At 45.9% G+C, this 25657-nt stretch overlaps 1 protein-coding gene across 1 annotated transcript; it reads left to right on the top strand.

The window, feature by feature from the left end:
- Positions 1-1010: 1010 nt before the first annotated feature.
- LOC123061152 (protein MICRORCHIDIA 6) lies at positions 1011-12246 on the top strand. The gene is made up of 19 exons (XM_044484104.1): positions 1011-1458; positions 1565-1639; positions 2382-2416; positions 2521-2599; positions 2690-2779; positions 2871-2946; positions 3559-3637; positions 3751-3885; positions 4446-4544; positions 5459-5560; positions 5659-5805; positions 6560-6652; positions 7543-7594; positions 8506-8617; positions 10378-10538; positions 10612-10679; positions 10875-10951; positions 11330-11372; positions 11847-12246. The coding sequence occupies exons 1-19, from the start codon at positions 1128-1130 to the stop codon at positions 11940-11942; spliced, it is 1950 nt and encodes a 649-aa protein (XP_044340039.1). The 5' UTR covers positions 1011-1127; the 3' UTR covers positions 11943-12246.
- The last annotated feature ends 13411 nt before the right edge of the window (positions 12247-25657 follow it).

Genomic DNA, 25657 nt, shown 5'->3' on the forward strand with positions numbered 1-25657 from the left:
TAAAGGAGTGAGTTCACCTCGTTTCCGATTGCACGTACGCGAGCTCTTGTCAAAGGTTCTCGTGGTGCTTGATAGTCGGTGTAGTGTCCATGGGATGATCGAATGATGCTCCGCATCAGGTTATACATAGGTCAGTTACATCTAATGGTAAACAAGTTCGGGATTGCTTCTAAGTCTTGGAGTAATGCACCAAGTCTTCGAAGAATTCCATTTTGATTCTTCTAGGAGGCCGACGAATGTGCCCATTGACTAATTATTTGGTGGTCCTTGACCCGACCCATGTGTGCGGGATTCAACGTGGCTACCACCCCTTATTCAGAACACCATCACGAAATGATCGACATCTTCGTCAAAAAGCATCTCCTCTATGTCAGAATCATCCGACTCTAACAACGACGAAGAACTTCGATCATCCATGTAAAAAAATAATCAGTGATTTAATATAACATATCTCTCATCACCTAAAATTAAAATGAGAAACCGCTAGAAAGATTGTCTTTGGCAGGTAGCAAATCCGCACAACCGAGATCTCTTTCGCACCGTCGGCCAAAAGCAAACCTACCATCCCTACTTCCCCACGGCTCCAAACCTACGGCAGATGCAAAGACAATTTCGTGGCTCAATCGCTGCCGGAGCAGTCGGATCTGCCCGCAACGAGGCCCCGCGCAAAGCTCTGAGACATATTCATGGTGGCGGCCATGCTCCTGCGGTAAAGATCGGCAACCCCAAGCTTTAAAATTGGTGGAGAAGATGCGGGTGGAACTATTCGACAGTGTAGCATGGCCCATGGCAGCAAGAATCCGCGACGAGATGCGGTGGCTGCGAAATGCTGGGCGCGAGCTAGAACGTCCGTAAGATGGAGAAATTAGTAAAATGAAGAGAGAAGATGGACATATAAGGTGGGAGGGCCGAAATATACAGCTTTCCTCCTTTTCTTTTTCAGAACAGGCCGTTTTACGGAATCTAAGACGATTTTTCTCTGAAAAAAGATGCTGAACGACGAATGAAAATCCGGGACACAGGCAACGAGTTTGTCCGCTCAACGACCCGCCCAGAAGCTCAGAGGGGACCGACTGACCGAGAAGGTAGAGTAAAAAAGAAGCCCTAGCTCCGACGCCGGCGACGGGATGAGGTCCGGAGGCGCCGCCGAGGTGATAGATCTCTCCAGCGACGACGACGGGGAGTCCCTCCCCTTTCCCAGCACCAGCGCCGTCACCGTCGCCCCCTCCTCCACCCGCGATGTCAAGCCGTACGAGCTCGCCGATGTGAAGCCCCTGCTTTACCCGATCCAGCCCCCAGGCTGCTTTGCGCTCGTGCCCGTCAAGGACGAGGACCCCGTGCCCTTGCCACTCGCCGCCAAAGCCCCCAGGGTCCTCCCCCCGCCGCGCCTCTGCCGCCAATTCTGGAAGTCCGGCGAGTATGTTGTAGCCCGCCGCAACCCTGACGCCGATGCCCCTGGTATGCTGACTGCAGAAATCTCGGCGACACGTCCCTTGTTTCTACTTTTTTTTTACTATGACCCATTTCCTTTTGATTTCGGTGTTTGTGATTTGGTGGTGTGCAGGCGGGCGGAATCGGCTGAGGATCAATCCAAAGTTCCTGCACTCAAATGCTACTTCTCACAAGTGGGCATTTGGCGGTATGAGAATGAACTAATCTTAGAAAATAACTCCATCTCGAGAAATTGACTCATTTGGTTCACAAATTCTTTCATACACTTAATGGCCTCCCAGTCTTTGTTAAATGCAGTTTTTTTAGCAAGATAAGAGTTCATACGCATAATGGCGTCCCAGTTTCTGTTGAATGCAGTTTTGTAGTAACAACTTGTCTTGTCAGTTGTCAGCTTGTCATTTATGTATTTAACTATCATGGGTTAATTCTCTTCCTCACTGCCACTTTATTTCCGGTTGTAAACATGTAATGGGAAGTTTAAAAAATTGCATGTTAGCAGTAAATATAGTAAAACAGTGGCTTCTAAATGGCTTACTCACTTAATTAAAACAAAAAGGACCTGAGACGTATGTTGAGAATTGTCATCTGAATTTTTGTCTGCCGCATACAAGGTGGCCTAGCCCATTTGTCCTTACAATCTGGGCATAAATGTCCCTCTCGATCTCAGAATCTTGTATTATAAACACTTGATCCACTGTTTACATAACTTTTGTAAGTACACGCTTGAATCATTGTGTAAATACTAGCACTTCGAAAACCAATCTAGGACATTATCGCGGTTTCTACTTGTTTTTGGGGTTAAATTCAAGCATATCTAACCTGATCCTAACCCACTTTCTTGTGTGTATAATGGACACACTTTGCTTTGCATCATATGGTACTTTCTCTTCATTATTTGTATCCAGTGTTGACTTCGTTAATTTTTGCAGCCATTGCTGAGCTTCTTGATAACGCTATTGATGAGGTATTTTCCGTATTTGACGATGCTCAATTAACTCCATCCTAAAAGGAAAAATAGATCAACATGAATGCTATGTATTGTTTATTTGGTTGTGTATTTTCTGTCAGGTGAATAATGGGGCAACATTTGTTCGTGTTAATAAATTCACAAACCCACGGGATGGTAGTCCCTCATTGTTGGTTCAAGGTTTGCAGCTTCAATATGACAAATAAATGTGTAACTATTCAGTTGGTAGAAACATTCAATAATGACCTTGGGGTGTTCTGTATGGCCAAGATGATGGAGGGGGGATGGATCCAGATGCACTGCGATGTTGCATGAGCTTTGGATTTTCAGATAAGCAGTCTGATGCTTTCATCGGGCAATGTATGTTCTTTGTGCCTTTTTTCCTATTTCCATGCGAGATCATCAATATCTTAAAGTCTTGCTATTGGATTCATTGTTGCCTGTTTGTCAGATGGCAATGGTTTCAAAACAAGCACAATGAGGCTTGGAGCGGATGTGATTGTTTTTACACAGAACCAAAAAAACTGGTATTTCTCCTTTGCACTCATTTAATCTAGGAGTCCAGTTCTTCACAATTACACCCTCTGTTCATAAATATAAGACGTTTTGGCAGTTCATTTTAAACTGCCAAAGCGTCTTACATTTAGAAACAGAGGTGGTATATCAGAACAAACATTTTGTGGTGTTACTTGCCACCTTGGTCGTTGGTTTCAAAAGTAACTCTTAGGGAAAGTACACTAAAATTTTCAAGAGTATTGTGCAGGAATGGATCTGAAAAATGGTGAAATATTTATTGAAAGTATTTCTAAGTGTTAATACGGCCTTTTGCAATGCTTTTGAATAAAATGTCCGTATGGGGGTAATTTTCACCTTTTGTGTTACATGGAAACAATCAAACATGTATCACTCTAATGTCTAATCTAATCTCATATGGCGACTGTTCATTTGTTATATTATTTGTTGCATGTTCCTTGTCAGACACACACTCATGCTTCACTGTAACGCTGCCACCACATGAGTTATCATTCGGTTATGTTGCTTAAAATATAATCATACCTCTCAATTCCTCTGTTGCCTCAGTAAAATGTCTGGCCACCCAGTTCATGTATCAATTCAAGCAATTTGTTGCTTTTTTTTAGGACACCGACAAGAAGTATTGGTCTTCTTTCTTACACATTTCTGATGGAAACAGGCTGCGATGATGTATTGGTGCCAACAGTAAGTTTGATGCTTTCTTTGTAAGCTGATGTCAAGTTCTGGAAATTTTAGTTAGCTGGGCTCTGAGCTATGTTGTAGTTTTACTTGTTCCCTTGCCCCATTGTCTCTTGCAGGTAGACTACCAATACGATCTTACAACTGCTTCATATACTCAGCTGTTACGTCATAATCAGAAACTCTTCTCTTCTAATTTGGCGATCCTTTCGAAATGGTCCCCTTTTGCTAGTGAAGCTGAGTTGCTTAAACAAGTATGTAAACTAGCATTTTATTGTTTTGGCATATTTCTGGCAACCTGTTGAATGGTGCTAACAATCATATAAAGATGAGTATACTATGTAAAGAAAGAGTTCGCAGATGCTTTTGGAAATTAAGAGGTTTGACAGATTAACCAATAGCCTGTATAGATGAAATGGTTTAGAAAGATGGTCCGTCTTCTTTTGTAGGAAAGAGACCTGCATGTGAAGGTGCTTATGGAACTGTTGAAGTCTTTTGCCCCCCATAATAGACTTGCATAGTGATTTTCTAATTCTTAAAAATCAATTATATGTTCTCTATCATGCTATGTAATATTATATGTGTATTATATTCTTTATTTATCGCAAAAGGTTAATTGATGCATGTATAGTTTATCTGTAAATTAAGCCAAATGGTTTTCCTAGTTCCCATCAATTCTATATGTGACAGTTCCCTTGTAGAATAAGTGTCTCAGTTATCATAGATCTCTGTTAGTTAGGGCAAGCTGCCCAGTTTATCATTCTGGCTGATCTTTTCTCTGGTTTATCTCAATACTTTCTTACTTACGATACAGTTTGATGATATCGGAGAGCATGGGACGAAGATAATTGTATTCAACCTCTGGTTCAATGATGATGGGGACATGGAGCTTGATTTCAACTCCGATAAGAAGGTTTGTAATGTTGGCCTCCTGGAGCTATATTTGTTGCTGGCAGATGATTTTGATGTCCCAAAACTTGATGTGTTATTGCATGAATTAACTTAGCTCGTTTATATTGAGACGTTGATGTCCCAATCCAGTTTGACTTAATTGTTTAGGATTAGCTTGAGGATTTCAGTAAACATGTTTTGACACACAGACTTGCCAGTATGCCACATTCCCTGCCCAGCACATCATTTTCCAAAATAACTAGTTAGGGCCCACATGTTATTTTGATGTACTATAGAAACCAGTTTCAACGATAGAAGATATGATGATAAGATGAATTTTTAGCTTGATCAGTAATTTGCTTGGCAAGCTCTAATTCCTCCCTGCTTTTCTTGTTAGTTCTGTAGGAGGTGGAAAGAGCGAGATATGTAATTAATGATAGCAAGCTCTTCAACAGGGCCTCCCCCTAGTTTTCTTTCTTAGTAGTTCTTCAATTGGGCTTTTCCCCTCTAAAATGCTTTTGAAATGGTAGACAACTAGCCAAACCTACATGATTGTGGACCACACACATATAAAATAAGTAGAACAGAGATATGTTTGTTATTTGCTTCGTTTTACAAGTAAGCCAGTTCTTGTGTAACACAATAGGAATAAAATCAAAGTTCCCAATCCAGTATTTGGAAGCATAACATTAGAAACATGACATGACAACTCTATAGAACTGACACGGAATTGATTTGAGATTTGATACATGCTGAATAAGTATTGTAGGAGTTTCTAGTTTTGATGAAGTGATATGTTTCAATACATATGCCATGCTATATAGTAGAAGTGTTTATTTATCTTACAAGCTACATGTTCTATCTGTGCATCTCCTTTGGGGTTATTATTTGAACAGTTCTACCATTGGCTAAACAGTTAGATATACAATAATTTAGGATATCCTCATTACTGGGGCACAGAAGAAGGTCAAAACCAACAAACATGAGAAGCTTATGACTCAGGACTACATTGCAAATCGACTTCGTTATTCACTTAGAGTTAAGTACTGATCCCCATTATCTGATTTATTAAACTTGTTTTGTTTATTTTGCTAGACAAACATGTCTCATTTGCATTTCTGCCTGAATTCAAGCAGGCATACGCCTCCATCTTGTATCTTCGTGTACCTGATAGTTTCAGGATAATCCTGCGTGGACAGGATGTGGAACCACATAATGTAGTTAATGATTTGTTGTATCGTGAATGTGTGTTGTATAAACCACAAATCGCTGGACTTCCAGAGGTATGTGTAACTTAGAATTTCTGAAGCATATTTTCCATTTCACCAATTTGGTCGATGTGAAAACCATTTTGAAGCTTCTTGTAAGATAGTTAGAATGATTGTATATGTTCACTTGTATGGTTGTATCCTGGATGTCTCTATTCTAATGGTTGGTTGGTCTGTTTTGTTAGAAACCTATCTTATTGCCATCTGCTAACTGCTTTCGCCTATGGATTTCTCATGATAAATTCCCCATATTGAATCTTACTCATAGAAGTGTTTTACTTCCATGGATAATCTGTTCTGTTTTTTGAGAAAAAATCAAGGTTAAATTGTACATTGCTTATCTAGTTATTTTCTGTTAGTCATATCCATGTTGTACAAAGTAAATCATTTTAGTTAAGTATGGATGACGAGGAGGTCCAGAATAGGTTTGCCCTTTGTGTTGTTGTACCATCCTTGTTAGAAATGTCTACATTTGCTACGTTATGCAACTTTTTCCAGAACCACTAGTTGCTAGGTAAAACAAGATCTTAATATATTAATAATACTTGAAACACTCCTTTGTAAGTCTTTTTAGCCTGGAAATGAATGTCCTACTGGATGGATCATCTAGTCCCTTGTAGTGATTTTTATTCCATGAAATGGTTACCCCCTCACCTCCACTAAAGTCTGCTTAGATTTTGCAAAATGTCCTGTATTTGTAATATAGTAGGCAAAACTTGTTTATATAAAGCATGCCTTCTCAGTGTACCTCCATGTTGTTTTTATTTAGCTATCTATAGTCACAACCATCGGATTTGTCAAAGGTGCCCCAGACACTGATGTACAAGGATTCAACGTTTATCACAAGAATCGTTTAATAACGGTGAGAGCTTTCTTCTTTTCCACGACACTTGACAACGTAGAATATTGTGCTTCTCAAGAAATAGTTTATTCATAGTCTTTATCTTCTGCGAAGGGGAGCCTTGGCGCAGCGGTAAAGCTGTTGCCTTGTGACCATGAGGTCATGAGTTTGAGTCCTGGAAACAGCCTCTTTAGAAATGCAGGGAAAGGCTGAGTACTATAGACCCAAAGTGGTCGGACCCTTCCCCGGACCCTGCGCAAGTGGGAGCTACGTGCACCGGGCTGCCTTTTTTTTAGTCTTTATCTTCTGTCAGCAATATGTTGCTTTTGACGTACTTTTATCATCAGAAAGCTCTTCCTTCAAGCAATGTCTTTATCTAACAAATGAATGACTCTAGACTATGGGAATGTAGTTCTAGTGAAATGCATTGGTAATTTATTTGAGTTATGGATAAGTCCATATCCTGTTGATGGGGATATGCTGTTCAGACTAGGGACTCCTTGGCAAATTGTGCATAAGACCTCCACTATAATCTGGTATATATCAACAATCTAAAATAGTTGGGTGAGAATATGCTGTTGTGACTAGGGAGTCTTTAGTATTTTATGCACAACACACCCAATTTAATCCAGTATGGATTAATTAACATTCTAAATAGTTGCCCATGACTAGGTGCTTAGCGAGCCTTTTTTTTGCGGGTCATGCTTAGCGAGCATTCACCCAAGCTTGTAGTCTTCCAAGTAGCTAAATATTTTAAGAAACGTAAATATCATCCCTGCAACTTGAATAATAAAGAAATTGAGTTCACTATGTAGCACAATTGAGAAAATATGTGATGTATGATATTTACTAGATATGTTTCTTCAACCCTGTTGTTTGCTTGGCAAGTCACACTTCCAAATTTTTTGCAGCCTTTTTGGAAAGTTGCCAGCAACTCATATGGCAAAGGGCGGGGAGTTGTGGGTAAGAGATGTTTTACTTAATATAAAATAGATTTCCTTCGCCCACTTGTATAAGCTCCTTATATTCTCTCACTTTTCCCACTATATAGAAGTTACGGAAATATTTGAGACTTTTTAATGATTTTTTAAAACGGATTTCATGGATGTTTACAATGCTATAAGATGTACACGTACAAATTGTGGTGCTAAAATATGACCACATGTGCCTACACAAAACAATCAAATTGGTACAGCTAAGATGTACACGTTCAAATTGTGGTGCTTAAGGATGCGTTTGGTTGAAGGTGTCATATGAATGGGTTGGGACCGTCCAATTTATTTGGGATTGAACCATTCAATTCATGCGTTTGGCTGAATATAAGAGATGAGCTAATTATTTAGGACGGGACCACCAGTCATGCTCACATAGTCATGCATGCAAAGCGTGGCCATTTGATTCGACCGATTTGGTTGGGTGGAACGGTTCAGCATCTTCAAGGCATATTCTCTTTTTTTGACTTGAACCATTCATGTGCTTTATAACCAAACATGTCTATTTTTTGAACGATCCCAACCCATTCATGACCACCCTTGTAACCAAACGCACCCTAAATATGACCACATGTGCCTACACAAAACAATCAAATTGGTACAGCCTAAACAGTGAATTGTATGCCATTCAAAAATGTACGGTTTGTTCTTTTTGTGTGGGACACATACGCTCCTGATTTTCTAGGCGTATATCAAGTTGGCACATATGCATGTAAACCCATGCATTCTTGTCATAACTTTTTGTAGTGGTAAAAGAGTAGAGATAATATAGGGAGCAGATCTAAGTGGGTGGAGATGATGAGCATTTGCCTTTTACGTAGTGTCCTATGCAAAATATAGAAGAAACATTATGCGTATGTTTTATTCTGTTGGTATTTTCAGGTATTCTTGATGCGAGTTTCATCAAACCTACCCACGACAAGCAGGACTTTGAGAAGTCAGTCCTTCATCAAAGGCTTGAGAATCGTTTGAAAGAAATGACTTATGAATACTGGTAAAGCTTTTTCTTTCAGAAAAATTCTAAAGATTTGCAACAGTAACGAACTAATGATAACTTGGTCACGTTTCTAATCTACAATAGACCCACACAAATATTATCTCATCATGCTAGCAGGTGTGCCCTGTTGTGGATCATTTTGCCAAATCATTTAATCAAAAAATTTGTCACTCGTTAGTCAGCACATGCTGTCTGGATTAAGAACCATAAGGCTGACCATATTGTAGGACCTTTGTGTAGTTCTGATAGTCCTTTTTTTCTGTCATTTACTGGATAGTTCATACCTTTTTTCTTTGATGTCGTCTGCTGGCAGCATACTTGCGGGGGGTGTTTGGTTAGCTGCGTTGCATGTGGCTCACATCTACCATGCAAATTTTGGTTGTTTGGTACCCTGTATGGGCTCTTCAGCCTGGCCCGATGGATGCAAAAAGGGGCCTCTCAGCCAGGCTGAGGGAAACGCAGGGATTGAGCGTAGCTTGCGTACAGGCTCGTTCCTTTGGTTTTCTTCTCCCCCCTTCGGTTTCTTCGGACCAAGCGCCGCCGTGCCCTCGTCAAGCTCCGCCGCCGCTGTGCCCTCGTCAAGCTCCATCGCCGCGCCCTCGTCAAGCTCCGCCGCCCTCCTTCGCCCATGTCCAAGCGTTGCTGCCGGCCTCGTCAAGCGCTGCCACCGGTCTCGTTCGCCTTCGTCCAAGCGCTGCACGCCGGATCCTGCCGCCTCGTGCCTTCACAAGCGAGGATCCACCGTCAGGCCATCTGGAGTCATCGAGCCCCAGATCCCGTCGCCATGATCCACGTTCCTTCCTGATTTCAGCTACATTCTGAAAAACCTGCATGTACAGCCAGCCATATCATACAAATTTCACCAAACACTCATCTCGGCTCATCGTTGCATCGGCTGAACCAGGCTGCACTCACCCAGCATCCCCCATGCCATGCAGCCTAAGGCTACCCAGGGAACCAAACACGTCCCGTGATGTTAATTTAGGTGCGCTCCCTAGGTCCTGAGTTTGCCATTCAAAATGTTAAAAAAAGCATCCGATATAATTTGACAATGCTTACACGACATGCATATAAGACTTAAATTTTGATCCAGTTTTTTGAGCAAAAAACTTACGTTTTATTGCAGTATGAAATCAGAACTGTACTGCTGTTACAATTGCAGAAGCATGTCTTGAAAAGAGCCATCACATGCATTGCAAAATAGTGAAGATTGGATTGTCAAGTCCAGTCATGACTGCGTTGTACTTATGAGTAGCCTTTTCCTCACAAAATTCCTCTCTTTAATCTGTGGCCTACTACTCTGCACTCTAGTACTTTAACCCCGAATCGTGCATCTATTGACTCCCTCCTTGTTTTATCTAAGATCTGAGTTTACTTGACATGTGAAATATTTGCGATGCTGTACCTACTGTGAATGTGTGCTGGGCATGAGAACCCTGTGAACCACTGTAGTGCATGAACTGTAGCATTGCTGCACTGGCAACAGCAAGAGGTTTAGTTTGTTGATCACTGTAGGAAGTTGCTGATTTTGAGTTAATTGGATGGCCTGAGATCATAACTTGTAAAAGCTGAATATTATCTCATTTGAGATATATTAACTAGTTGACTGCTAGTTGTTAACCTCATCTTAAACTTTTACGTGTTTGTTGTGATAAATGACTATGATTGATGTGTGGGTGTTTGTTGTGTCCTTGTCACACTTTTTTGGGTGACTTAATGTCATCAGAATTTCATGCTTGAACTAATCATTTTTGTAGGGGCCTACATTGCCATCGCCTTGGTTATGATAACAAGTCATTACCTAAAGCATCCCGTGCACTTTATCGTGCTAAGCAGACGGGCGCTGGTAGTTCGCCAGCAAGTGTTCCGCATCAGTTACTGACTGCTGATATTCCAACAAGCAGCTGTGTACAGAGTAGTGAGTAATCCATCTTTCTAGGGTCACCTGTCAAATTTCACTATTTGGTTAATGTTTTTCTTTTTTTTAACAGGCATGGGACAGAAGAGAAATTTCGATGCCCTCGGAGTCATCAGCGACATAAATAATCACCAGACGAAGGCAAGGGAGACTAGTAGCATGGGCATCTATCTTTTCTGTCTGGTTACCCCCACCCACACACTGCGCGCACGCACACGCTATACACCGCAAAACTAATTCTTTTGGTCCTCTTAGAAGCGCATATTGGTATGGAACATCTTCAAAATACCATGAGCGTCCTTACATGGCTGATTTGTTGTTGGTTTTCTTTGACAGCATCGGAATGTTATTCAACGAAAACGATTTCATGAATACAAGACCTTGACACTTGAAAATGACAAATTGCGTGATGAGTAAGTACAATACAGAGTTTGATAAGGGACATCTATATATGCACTTTGTACATCTTTTTGTTTTAGCCATTGTAGTTTCTTTGTTTGTTAAGGAGCATCTACAGAGTTCAAAGCAGTTTAGGAAAGCATTTTCCCACATGCAATTTATCTGTTACTGCTGATGTAGTTAACGCAGAATATGAATAGTATATGTTGATAAAGAGGATTATCAGTTGCTCGTATGTCTGGGTACCATGTTTCTATTAGCAATATCAGGGTAGTATGAAAACAAATATACATGTAACATTAGAACCAAGAGGTTACAGCTTCTTCAAAGTAAATATGCCATGCGTGCTTCGACAATTTTAGTGTTAATGCCTATCTTTTTTGAATTACCAGATGCTTACAATACGAGGAATCAGAGAAGCAACTTGTCGAAAAGGTATTATTATCTTCTGTGCAAGTAAAGTAGTACCTCTTACTGTTGTTTCATGAGTGCAAATGACGAGGTACTGTCTCTAATTTCTGTGAATATGTACTTTGTCCAAACTTAAAGAAGTCAACCATTCTTGTAAAGTTCAGCCACATCATTTTTAATCTATTACTTCACCATCGTTAAGGTACAGCCTACATAGTATGAAGACCCTCCTTGTATTGAAAATGAATCCATTTAGTGGCTTAATGCCATCGCCATCATAATTTGGTAATCATGAGTTACATTTAATCTTTGGTTGGTGCCCTTGTACATTCCTTTGTGTTATCTCCAGAGCTTGACATTTTAGAGAAATTTGGCAATCTTGAGTTACATTTTACTCTTTGGTTGGTGCCCTTGCACATTCCTATGTGTTATCTTTAGAGCTGAACATTTTAGAGAACTGATTGATATAACAAAAGAATATTGTGATCATGCTTTTAGGAACAAAAGCTCCGGTATCAAATTGCTAAGGAAACAAAGAAGTATGAGGAATTATTAGAAGAGCTCAAATTATTAGATGTGAAGTTAGAGACATAGTGAACAGTTTTTCGTTGCACTTCTCCACCATGATAACTCAGCTTGGTTCTTGGCTGACTGTATTTGAAGGATACACATGCTGATTGTCGTGCTATGTGTACTAGCTATGATTATGGGAAGAAATGGTCTCATCGACCAGCAATATCTTCTGGCTACCCTTCACTGGGTAGAGATGTACAATTTTGACACAGTAATCTTTGTAGGGAACCTTGTGTTGAAATACATGCATGTATATATGTTGTAGAAGTATGTCCACCATGTAATTTGATTGTCTAATAGAGGTTTCACGAAAATATTGCTTCTATTTGTCATGATTCCGAAGTCTCTGAATATTACTGAAGAATGTATGGTTCGTTTATGAAGACCAGGCTCTAGTTCAGAGCAACTCTAGCAGACCCCGCAAAATCCCGACCCGCAAAATGCGTTTGCAGTTTGACGCGGATCTCGTTTGCGGGTCGAAAACGTGCGCAGCCGAACAGAAACCGTATATGGCACTGCATAATTTGAAAAAAAAGTTCTGTGGGAGAAATTGCAACCGTAGTAGTTCATCATGTGCTACATATACTACATGATCAAAGACTAATTCATTACAAACACTAGTTCATATTACATACTACATTCATTATAGTACTAGAGGGGGCGGGGATCTAACGGCGGCGAGCTCGCGGCCATGGACGATGCGGTGGAGGAGCTCAATCCTCCTCGTTGGAGCTGTTGGAGCTGCCGAGGTCGATGTACTTCGCCTTTTGCTCCTCGCGGATGCGCCGCCACTCGTCGCCTTCCTTGGCGGCAATGTTTGTCGTGACCGCCTGCTGGAATGATCTCCTCGGGCTCCTGCTTGACGGCAACGACCTCGATCTTCTCCAGCTCCTCCGACCACTACCTCTTCATGAGGAGAAGGCTTGTGCTGGAAAAGGAAGAGCTTGCGACGAAAGTGTTGGAAATATGCCCTAGAGGCAATAATAAAATGGTTATTATTATATTTCCTTGTTCATGATAATTGTCTATTGTTCATGCTATAATTGTGTTATCCGGAAATCGTAATACATGTGTGAATACGTAGACCACAACACGTCCCTAGTGAGCCTCTAGTTGACTAGCTCGTTGATCAAAAGATAGTCTTGGTTTCCTGACTATGTACATTAGATGTCATTGATAACGGGATCACATCATTAGGAGAATGATGTGATGGACAAGACCCAATCCTAAGCATAGCTCAAAGATTGTGTAGTTCGTTTGCTAGAGCTTTTCCGAATGTCAAGTATCATTTTCTTAGACCATGAGATTGTGCAACTCCTGGATACCGTAGGAGTGCTTTGGGTGTGCCAAACGTCACAACGTAACTATCTCCGAAAGTGTCTGTTGGGTTGTCACGAATCGAGACTGGGATTTGTCACTCCGTATGACGGAGAGGTATCTTTGGGCCCATTTGGTAATGCATCATCATAATGAGCTCAATGTGACCAAGTGGTTGATCACGGGATCATGCATTACGGTACAAGTAAAGTGACTTGCCGGTAACGAGATTGAACGAGGTATTGGGATACCGACGATCGAGTCTCGGGCGAGTAACGTACCGATTGACAAAGGGAATTGTATACGGGATTGATTGAATCCACGACATCGTGGTTCATCCGATGAGATCATCGAGGAGCATGTGGGAGCCAACATGGGTATTCAGATCCCGCTGTTGGTTATTGACCGGAGAGTCGTCTCGGTCATGTCTGCGTGTCTTCCGAACCCGTAGGGTCTACACACTTAAGGTTCGGTGACGCTAGGGTTGTAGAGATATTAGTATGCGGTAACCTGAAAGTTGTTCGAAGTCCCGGATGAGATCCCGGACGTCACGAGGAGTTTCGGAATGGTCCGGAGGTGAAGAATTATATATAGGAAGTCCAGTTTCGGCCATCGGGAAAGTTTCGGGGGTCACCGGTATTGTACCGGGACCACCGGAAGGTCACGGGGGTCCACCGGGTGGGGCCACCTATCCCGGAGGGGCCCATGGGCTGAAGTGGGGAAGGGAACCAGCCCCTGGTGGGTTGGTGCGCCCCCCTTGGGCCTCCCCCTACGCCTAGGGTTGGAAACCCTAGGGGTGGGGGGCGCCCCACCTGGCTTGGGGGGCAAGCCACCCCCCTTGGCCGCCGCCCCCCCTTGAGATCCAATCTCTAGGGCCGGCGCCCCCCCTAGGGGCCCTATATATAGTGGGGGGGGGGGAGGGAGGGCAGCCGCACCCAAGCCCCTGGCGCCTCCCTCTCCCTCCCGTGACACCTCTCCCTCTCGCTGAGCTTGGCGAAGCCCTGCCGAGATCACCGTTGCTTCCACCACCACGCCGTCGTGCTGCTGGATCTCCATCAACCTTTCCTTCCCCCTTGCTGGATCAAGAAGGAGGAGACGTCTTCCCAACCGTACGTGTGTTGAACGCGGAGGTGCCGTCCGTTCGGCGCTAGGTCATCGGTGATTTGGATCACGACGAGTACGACTCCATCAACCCCGTTCTCTTGAACGCTTCCGCTCGCGATCTACAAGGGTATGTAGATGCACTCCCCTTTCCCTCGTTGCTAGATAACTCCATAGATTGATCTTGGTGATGCGTAGAAAATTTTAAATTCTGCTACGTTCCCCAACAGTGGCATCATGAGCTAGGTCTATGCGTAGTTTCTATGCACGAGTAGAACACAAAGTAGTTGTGGGCGTCGATATTGTCAATTTACTTGCCGTTACTAGTCTTATCTTGATTCGGCGGCATCGTGGGATGAAGCGGCCCGGACCGACCTTACACGTACGCTTACGTGAGACTGGTTCCACCGACTGACATGCACTAGTTGCATAAGGTGGCTAGCAGGTGTCTGTCTCTCCCACTTTAGTCGGATCGGATTCGTTGAAAAGGGTCCTTATGAAGGGTAAATAGAAATTGGCATATCACGTTGTGGTTTTGGCGTAGGTAAGAAACGTTCTTGCTAGAAACCTATAGCAGCCACGTAAAAACTTGCAACAACAATTAGAGGACGTCTAACTTGTTTTTGCAGCATGTGCCGTGTGATGTGATATGGCCAAAAGGATGTGATGAATGATATATGTGATGTATGAGATTGATCATGTTCTTGTAATAGGAATTACGACTTGCATGTCGATGAGTATGACAACCGCCAGGAGCCATAGGAGTTGTCTTAATTTATTTATGACTCGCGTGTCAACATAAATGTCATGTAATTACTTTACTTTATTGCTAAACCGTTAGCCATAGTAGTAGAAGTAATAGATGACGAGACAACTTCATGAAGACACGATGATGGAGATCATGGTGTCATGCCGGTGACGATGATGATCATGGCGCCCCGAAGATGGAGATCAAAAGGAGCAAATGATATTGGCCATATCATGTCACTATCTGATTGCATGTGATGTTTATCATGTTTTTACATCTTATTTGCTTAGAACGGCGGTAGCTTAAATAAGATAACCCCTCACATAATTTCAAGAAAGTGTCCCCCCTAACTGTGCACCGTTGCGAAGGTTCGTTGTTTCGAAGCACCACGTGATGATCGGGTGTGATAGATTCTAACGTTCGAATACAACGGGTGTAAGCCAGATTTACACACGCAATACACTTAGGTTGACTTGACGAGCCTAGCATGTACAGACATGGCCTCGGAACACGGAAGACCGAAAGGTCGAGCATGAGTCGTATAGAAGATACGATCAACATGAAGATGTTCACCGATGTTGACTAGTCCGTCTCACGTGATGATCGGACACGACCTAGTTGACTCGAATCATGTTTCACTTAGATGACTAGAGGGATGTCTATTTGAGTGGGAGTTCATCGAATAATTTGATTAGATGAACTTAATTATCATGAACTTAGTCTAAAATCTTTACAATGTGTCTTGTAGATCAAATGGCCCACGCTAATGTTGCTCTCAACTTCAACGCGTTCCTAGAGAAAACCAAGCTGAAAGATGATGGCAGCAACTATACGGACCGGGCCCGGAACCTGAGGATCATCCTCATAGCTGCCAAGAAAGATTATGTCCTAGAAGCACCGCTAGGTGACGCACCCACCCCAGAGAACCAAGACGTTATGAACGCTTGGCAGTCACGTGTTGATGATTACTCCCTCGTTCAGTGCAGCATGCTTTACAGCTTAGAACCGGGGCTCCAAAAGCGTTTTGAGCAACACGGAGCATATGAGATGTTCGAAGAGCTGAAAATAGTTTTCCAAGCTCATGCCCGGGTCGAGAGATATGAAGTCTCCACAAGTTCTTCAGTTGTAAGATGGAGGAAAATAGTTCTGTCAGTGAGCACATACTCAAAATGTCTGGGTTGCATAACCGCTTGACTCAGCTGGGAGTTAATCTCCCGGATGACGCGGTCATTGACAGAATCCTTCAGTCGCTTCCACCGAGCTACAAGAGCTTTGTGATGAACTTCAATATGCAGGGGATGGAAAAGACCATTCCTGAGGTATATTCAATGCTGAAATCAGCGGAGGTGGAGATCAAAAAGGAACATCAAGTGTTGATGGTGAATAAAACCACTAAGTTTAAGAAAGGCAAGGGTAAGAAGAACTTCAAGAAGGACGGCAAGGGGGTTGCCGCGCCCGGTAAGTAAGCTGCCGGGAAGAAGCCAAAGAATGGACCCAAGCCCGAGACTGAGTGTTTTTATTGCAAGGGAAGTGGTCAGTGGAAGCGTAACTGCCCCAAATACTTAGCGGACAAGAAGGCCGGCAACACTAAAGGTATATGTGATATACATGTAATTGATGTGTACCTTACCAGTACTCGTAGTAGCTCCTGGGTATTTGATACCGGTGCGGTTGCTCATATTTGTAACTCAAAACAGGAGCTGCGGAATAAGCGGAGACTGGCGAAGGACGAGGTGACGATGCGCGTCGGGAATGGTTCCAAGGTCGATGTGATCGCCGTCGGCACGCTACCTCTACATTTACCTACGGGATTAGTTTTAAACCACAATAATTGTTATTTAGTGCCAGCTTTGAGCATGAACATTGTATCAGGATCTTGTTTAATTTGAGATGGCTACTCATTTAAATCCGAGACTAATGGTTGTTCTATTTATATGAGAGATATGTTTTATGGTCATGCCCCATTGGTGAATGGTTTATTCTTAATGAATCTCGAGCGTAATGTTACACATATTCATAGTGTGAATACCAAAAGATGTAAGGTTGATAATGATAGTCCCACATACTTGTGGCACTGCCGCCTTGGTCACATAGGTGTCAAATGCACGAAGAAGCTCCATGCAGATGGACTTTTGGAGTCTCTTGATTACGAATCATTTGACACGTGCGAACCATGCCTCATGGGTAAAATGACCAAGACTCCGTTCTCAGGAACAATGGAGCGAGCAACCAACTTATTGGAAATCATACATACTGATGTGTGCGGTCCAATGAGTGTTGAGGCTCGCAGTGGCTATCGTTATCTTCTCACCCTCACTGATGACTTGAGTAGATATGGGTATGTCTACTTAATGAAACACAAGTCTGAGACCTTTGAAAAGTTCAAGGAATTTCAGAGTGAGGTTGAGAATCAATGTGACAGGAAAATCAAGTTCTTGCGATCAGATCGTGGGGGAGAATACTTGAGTCACGAATTTGGCACACACTTAAGGAAATGTGGAATAGTTTCACAACTCGCTCCGCCTGGAACACCTCAGCGTAATGGTGTGTCCAAACGTCGTAATCGCACTCTATTGGATATGGTGCGATCTATGATGTCTCTTACCGATCTACCGTTGTCATTTTGGGGCTATGCTTTAGAGACTGCCGCATTCACTTTAAATAGGGCTCCGTCGAAATCCGTTGAGACGACACCGTATGAATTATGGTTTGGGAAGAAACCTAAGCTGTCGTTTCTAAAAGTTTGGGGATGCGATGCTTATGTCAAGAAACTTTAACCTGAAAAGCTCGAACCCAAGTCGGAAAAATGCGTCTTCATAGGATACCCTAAAGAAACTATTGGGTATACCTTCTACCTCAGATCCGAAGGCAAGATCTTGGTTGCCAAGAATGGATCCTTTCTAGAGAAAGAGTTTCTCTCGAAAGAAGTAAGTGGGAGGAAAGTAGAACTTGATGAAGTATTGCCTCTTGAACCGGAGAGTGGCACAGCTCAAGAAAATGTTCCTGAGGTGCCTGCATCGACTAGAGAGGAAGTTAATGATGATGATCATGAAACTTCAGATCAAGTTGCTACTGAACTTCGTAGGTCCACAAGGGCACGTTCCGCACCAGAGTGGTACAGCAACCCTGTCCTGGAAATCATGTTGTTAGACAATGGTGAACCTTCGAACTATGAAGAAGCGATGGCGGGCCCAGATTCCGACAAATGGCTGGAAGCCATGAAATCCGAGATAGGATCCATGTATGAAAACGAAGCATGGACTTTGACTGACTTGCCCGACGATCGGTGAGCCATAGAAAATAAATGGATCTTAAGAAGAAGACAAACGCGGATGGTACTGTAACCATCTATAAAGCTCGGCTTGTCGCTAAGGGTTATCGACAAGTTCAAGGGGTTGACTACGATGAGACTTTCTCACCCGTAGCGGAGCTGAAGTCCGTCCGAATCATGTTAGCAATTGCCGCATTCTATCATTATGAAATATGGCAAATGGACGTCAAAACGACATTCCTTAATGGTTTCCTTAAGGAAGAGTTGTATATGATGCAGCCGGAAGGTTTTGTCGATCCTAAGAATGCTGACAAGGTGTGCAAGCTCCAACGCTCGATCTATGGGCTGGTGCAAGCATCTCGGAGTTGGAACATTCGTTTTGATGAGATGATCAAAGCGTTTGGGTTTACGCAGACTTATGGAGAAGCCTGCATTTACAAGAAAGTGAGTGGGAGCTCTGTAGCATTTCTCATATTGTATGTGGGTGACATACTGTTGATGAGAAATGATATAGAATTCTTGGGAAGCATAAAGGCCTACTTGAACAAGTGTTTTTCAATGAAGGATCTTGGAGAAGCTGCCTACATATTAGGCATCAAGATCTATAGAGATAGATCGAGACACCTCATTGGTCTTTCACAGAGTATGTACCTTGACAAGATATTGAAGAAGTTCAATATGGATCAGTCAAAGAAGGGGTTCTTGCCTGTGTTGCAAGGTATGAGATTGAGCACGGCTCAATGCCCGACCACGGCAGAAGATAGAGAAAAGATGAGTGTCGTCCCCTATGCCTCAGCCATAGGGTCTATCATGTATGCTATGCTGTGTACCAGACCTGATGTAAACCTTGCCGTAAGTTTGGTAGGAAGGTACCAAAGTAATCCCGACATGGAACACTGGACAGCGGTCAAGAATATCCTAAAGTACCTGAAGAGGACTAAGGATATGTTTCTCGTTTATGGAGGTGACGAAGAGCTCGTCGTAAAGGGTTACATCGATGCTAGCTTCGACACAGATCTGGATGACTCTAAGTCACAAACCGGATACGTGTATATTTTGAATGGTGGGGCAGTAAGCTGGTGCAGTTGCAAGAAAAGCGTTGTGGCGGGATCTACATGTGAAGCGGAGTACATGGCAGCCTCGGAGGCAGCACAAGAAGCAATCTGGGTGAAGGAGTTCATTACCGACCTAGGAGTCATTCCCAATGCGTCAGCCCCGATGACTCTCTTCTGTGACAACACTAGAGCTATTGCCCTTGCCAAGGAGCCCAGGTTTCACAGGAAGACCAGTCATATCAAGCATCGCTTCAACTCCATTCGTGAAAGTGTTCAAAATGGAGACATAGATATTTGTAAAGTACATACGGACCTGAATGTAGCAGATCCGTTGACTAAACCTCTCCCTAGAGCAAAACATGATCAACACCAGAACTCTATGGGTGTTCGATTCATCACAATGTGACTAGATTATTGACTCTAGTGCAAGTGGGAGACTGTTGGAAATATGCCCTAGAGGCAATAATAAAATGGTTATTATTATATTTCCTTGTTCATGATAATTTTCTATTGTTCATGCTACAATTGTGTTATCCGGAAATCGTAATACATGTGTGAATACATAGACCACAAGACGTCCCTAGTGAGCCTCTAGTTGACTAGCTCGTTGATCAAAAGATAGTCATGGTTTCCTGACTATGGACATTAGATGTCATTGATAACGGGATCACATCATTAGGAGAATGATGTGATGGACAAGACCCAATCCTAAGCATAGCTCAAAGATCATGTAGTTCGTTTGCTAGAGCTTTTCCGAATGTCAAGTATCATTTCCTTAGACCATGAGATTGTGCAACTCCCGGATACCGTAGGAGTGCTTTGGGTGTGCCAAACGTCACAACGTAACTGGGTGACTATAAAGGTGCACTACGGGTATCTCCGAAAGTGTCTGTTGGGTTGGCACGAATCGAGACTGGGATTTGTCACTCCGTATGACGGAGAGGTATCTCTGGGCCCACTCGGTAATGCATCATCATAATGAGCTCAATGTGACCAAGTGGTGATCACGGGATCAGGCATTACAGTACGAGTAAAGTGACTTGCCGGTAACGTGATTGAACGAGGTATTGGGATACCGACGATCGAGTCTCGGGCGAGTAACGTACCGATTGACAAAGGGAATTGTATACGGGATTGATTGAATCCATGACATCGTGGTTCATCCGATGAGATCATCGAGGAGCATGTGAGAGCCAACATGGGTATCCAGATCCCGCTGTTGGTTATTGACCGGAGAGTCGTCTCGGTCATGTCTACGTGTCTCCCGAACCCGTAGGGTCTACACGCTTAAGGTTCAGTGACGCTAGGGTTGTAGAGATATTAGTATGCAGTAACCCGAAAGTTGTTCGGAGTTCCGGATGAGATCCCGGACGTCACGAGGAGTTCCAGAATGGTCCGGAGGTGAAGAATTATATATAGGAAGTCCAGTTTTGGCCATCGGGAAAGTTTTGGGGGTCACCGGTATTGTACTGGGACCACCGGAAGGGTCCCGGGGGTCCACCGGGTGGGGCCACCTATCCCGGAGGGCCCCATGGGCTGAAGTGGGGAAGGGAACCAGCCCCTAGTGGGCTGGTGCGCCCCCCTTGGGCCTCCCTCTGCGCCTAGGGTTGGAAACCCTAGGGGTGGGGGGCGCCCCACTTGGCTTGGGGGGCAAGCCACCCCCCTTGGCCGCCGCCTCCCTTGAGATCCAATCTCTAGGGCCGGAGCCCCCTAGGGGCCCTATATATAGTGGGGGGAGGGAGGGCAGCCGCACCCAAGCCCCTGGCGCCTCCCTCTCCCTCCCGTGACACCTCTCCCTCTCACTGAGCTTGGCGAAGCCCTGCCGAGATCACCGTTGCTTCCACCACCACGCCGTCGTGCTGCTGGATCTCCATCAACCTCTCCTTCCCCCTTGCTGGATCAAGAAGGAGGAGACGTCTTCCCAACCGTACGTGTGTTGAACACGGAGGTGCCGTCCGTTCGGCGCTAGGTCATCGGTGATTTGGATCACGACGAGCACGACTCCATCAACCCCGTTCTCTTGAACGCTTCCGCTCGCGATCTACAAGGGTATGTAGATGCACTCCCCTTTCCCTCGTTGCTAGATAACTCCATAGATTGATCTTGGTGATGCGTAGAAAATTTTAAATTCTGCTACGTTCCCCAACAGAAAGAGGGCCTCGCGGCGGAGGACGAGCCCTCGGCGGAGGAGGGCGTACGCCTGTGCCGACGGTCGTACTCCTCCGTCTCACGGACGCGGAAGCTCGGCGGCGGCAAGAGGCCCCTGTTCATCCACTTCCTCGCCCCGTCCGACCGGACACGCCGTTCGCGCTCGGGGTCGCTGTCGCCGCCGGATATGCTCCCGGAGCTACCGCCGGAGCTCCACATGGCGGCTGGAGGCGGAAGGGTCTCATCGGCGGCGAGAAATGTGAGGAGTGGAGTGGGGAATTGCAGAGAGACGTGGTGATGGGGGGATAGCGTTTCGACCCGCAAATGCACCGCGAACTTGTAGATATACTGCTCGGGGGGTTGGGGGCGGTTTGCGGGCCGCGATAAAATTTGTTACGGGTCGGGCGAGTATACGGGCTCTGTTCTGGCCAAAAAATTGGGCCGAGCCCGTATACTCGCCGGAATTTTGCGGGGTCTGCTAGAGTTGCTGTCAATGACATCAACAAACAACTCTTTCAGCAGGTTATTTTGCTTTATCAACTCTACCTCATTTTCATTTACTTTCTGTGTTACTATACTTGTGATATAAAGCCAACTGGGTGTAATAGAGTTTGATTCTGATAGGAGCTGGGATCCTACCAGGTCTAGCTCGTAGGTTGTAGGGTTGGAAGGGGGTTTGGCGCGGAGGAAGGCAAGGCCGCCGGCGCTGAGGTGCCGTCGTCACGCGCGCGCGCGAGAGAGAGGGCGCAGGGGGCGGCGGCTAGGGTTAGGTCTCACAACTCCCTTCAGGAAGCCGAGCAAATATGATTGCTTCTGGTTAATCTCAAAACGAGTCCTTGCATGAGTTTATATAATCCTCCTAATGATATAATTTGGGCTAAGCCCCTAACACAATAAGATAAGTTGGGCTGGGCCCCTAAGTGCCTGCGCCATGAGGCCTTCTCTCGCTATAGTGTATGCCGGTCATAACATCTCTCCCCGCTTGCGCAAACAGCTCGTCCTCGAGCTGAAAGTCGGGAAAGTGCTGGCGGAACTCGTCGAGGTGCGCCCAAGTGGCGTCCTCCTCCAGAAGTCCCTGGCACTGAATCAGCAAGCGCCACGCACCCCAGCTCTGTTGGACCTTCGAAACCTTCGCTGGACCGGGAAGTAAACGGCCCTCGGAGGTCCGAGGCAGAACCGGCGTGACCGCTGGTGGCTCGCCACGGGAAAGGCTTCAACAAGCCCACATGGAAGATGTCGTGGATGCGAGCGCCCGATGGCAGCTGAAGGCGGTAGGCGACGTGGCCGATGCACTCCAACACCTGAAACGGCCCAGCATTGCGGGGACCTAGCTTGCACTTAGCGCGCGGGTTTAGTGACTGCGTAGAGCGGTGAAGTAGGCGCAGCCACACCCAGTCGCCCACCACGAACTCCGCCTCACGGTGGTGAGCGTCGTATTACTTCTTGGAGAGCTACTAGGCCTGGAGAAGATGCTGGCGCACCTCGGCAAGGGTCTCATCCCTACCATGGAGAAGCTCGGCCGCCACCTCGATCCGTGCCGTGTCCGGCTGGAACGATAAGATGGGTGGCGGAGGACGACCGTAGACCACCTCGAAGGGCGTGGCACGCAGGGCGGAGTAGTAGGAGGTGTTGTAGCAGTACTCTACCCAAGAGAGCTAGTCGACCCATGCACGTGGGCGATCACCTGTAACACAACATAAGTACATGACAATCACCTTGTTGACCACCTCGGATTGGCTATCCATTTGGGGGTGGAAAGCCGTACTAAGGCGGAGCTTCATGCCCGCCATCCGAAACAGGTCGCGCCAGACATGTCCCGTGAACACCGGGTCACGGTCGCTGATGATCGAGGACGGAAATAAGTGAAGGCGGATGGTGCCGTCGAAAAAGGCCCGCGCGATGGGGGTGGCAGTGTAGGGATGGCCGAGCGCAATGAAGTGCGCATACTTGGAGAAGCAGTCGACCACCGTAAGGATGACGGACTTGCCGCCCACCTTGGGGAGGCCCTCGATGAAGTCCATGGAGATGTTGGCCCAGACCTGAGAGGGAACCTCCAGGGGCTGTAGTAGCCCCGCCGGCTGCAATGTCTCCGTCTTGATGCGCTGGCATTTCACACAAGACCGCACCCAGTCGCGCACCAACGCACGATCATCGGGGATGTAGAAATTTGCGTGAAGATGGTGGAGGGTCTTCTGCACGCCCTCGTGGCCGGTCGAATGGGCCAGCAGCAGGGCCTGGTGACAGAGGTCGTCGTTATCCGGCACGAAAAGCCGGCGCTCATGCAGGAGTAGCCCGTCGGCCAGTTGCCACGGCTCCTCCAGGTCGCCGTCCGTGAGGCACTGACGGAGGAGCCGTGCGTCAGCGGCGCTAGCGGTGGCGCGACGGATGTCGTCGATGAAGGCGAAGGAGGGGCCTGAGCGGATGCAGAGGGCTGCCCCCGTGGAGTCGACGGTGTCCGTGTCGCGGCGGTGTTGAGGCGATCCAGACGGTACTCAACGGTGAAGTCAAACCCGAAGAGCTTGCTGATCCACTGATGCTACGACACGGTGACGAGGCGCTGGTCCAACAAAAAATTGAGGCTGTAGTGGTCCGTGCGGATACAGAACAACCACCCCCGTAAATATGGCCTCCAGTGCCGCCTGCACCAAGCCGATGAGCTCCCACTCGTAGGCGGTGAGCTTGTGGTGGCGCGCGGCGAAGGGCCTGCTGAAGAACGCGAGTGGCCTGTTGCCTTGATGTAGGACGGCGCCAAACCCCACGCCCGAGGCGTCACAGTCCACCACGAAGAGCTTGTCAAAGTCAGGCATTTGGAGGACCGGTCCCGTCGTGAGCGCCTGCTTGAGAGTCGCGAACGCCTCAGTCACCTCAGTATCCCAAGAGAAGGCATCGCGGCGGAGCAGGCGCGTGAGGGGAGCCACGATGAGGCCAAACTCCCGGATGAACTTCCGGTTGTAGCCCGCGAGGCCGAGGAAACCGCGGAGGTCCCGCGATGAGTGCAGCGTTGGCCACGCCGCGATAGCCGTCACCTTGTCGGCATTGTTGGGGAACGTAGTAATTTCAAAAAATTTCCTACGCACACGCAAGATCATGGTGATGCATAGCAACGAGAGGGGAGAGTGTGATCTACGTACCCCTGTAGACCGACAGCGGAAGCGTTAGCACAACGCGGTTGATGTAGTTGTACGTCTTCACGGCCTGACCGATCAAGCACCGAAACTACGGCACCTCCGATTTCTAGCACACGTTCTAGCACACGTTCAGCTCGATGACGATCCCCGGACTCCGATCCAGCAAAGTATCGGGGAGGAGTTCCGTCAGCACGACGGCGTGGTGACGATCTTGATGTACTACCGTTGCAGGGCTTTGCCTAAGCACCGCTACAATATTATCGAGGATTATGGTGGAAGGGGGCACCGCACACGACTAAGAATATGATCACGTGGATCAACTTGTGTCTATGGGGTGCCCCCTGCCCCCGTATATAAAGGAGTAGAGGAGGGGAGGGCCGGCCCTCTCTATGGCGCGCCCTAGGAGAGTCCTACTCCCACCGGGAGTAGGATTCCCCCTTTCCTAGTCCAACTAGGAGTCCTTCCATGTAGTAGGAGTAGGAGACAAGGAAGGGGAAGAGGGAAGAGAAGGAAGGAGGGGGCGCAGCCCCTCCCCCTAGTCCAATTCGGACTAGGCCTTGGGGGGGGGGGGCGGCCTGCCTCTCCCTCTCCCCTAAAGCCCAATAAGGCCCATATACTTTTTCTCCCGTATTCCCGTAACTCCCCGGTACTCCGAAAAATACCCGAACCACTCGGAACCTTTCCGATGTCCGAATATAGTCGTCCAATATATCGATTTTTACGTCTCGACCATTTCGAGACTCCTCATCATGTCCCCGATCTCATCCGGGACTCCGAACTCCTTCGGTACATCAAAACTCATAAACTCATAATATAACTGTCATCGAAACCTTAAGCGTGCGGACCCTACGGGTTCGAGAACAATGTAGACATGACCGAGACACGTCTCCGGTCAATAACCAATAGCGGAACCTGGATGCTCATATTGGCTCCTACATATTCTACGAAGATCTTTATCGGTCAGACCG

This window comes from Triticum aestivum, chromosome 3A, assembly GCF_018294505.1.
Source record: "Triticum aestivum cultivar Chinese Spring chromosome 3A, IWGSC CS RefSeq v2.1, whole genome shotgun sequence".
Taxonomy (NCBI): Eukaryota; Viridiplantae; Streptophyta; class Magnoliopsida; order Poales; family Poaceae; genus Triticum; species Triticum aestivum.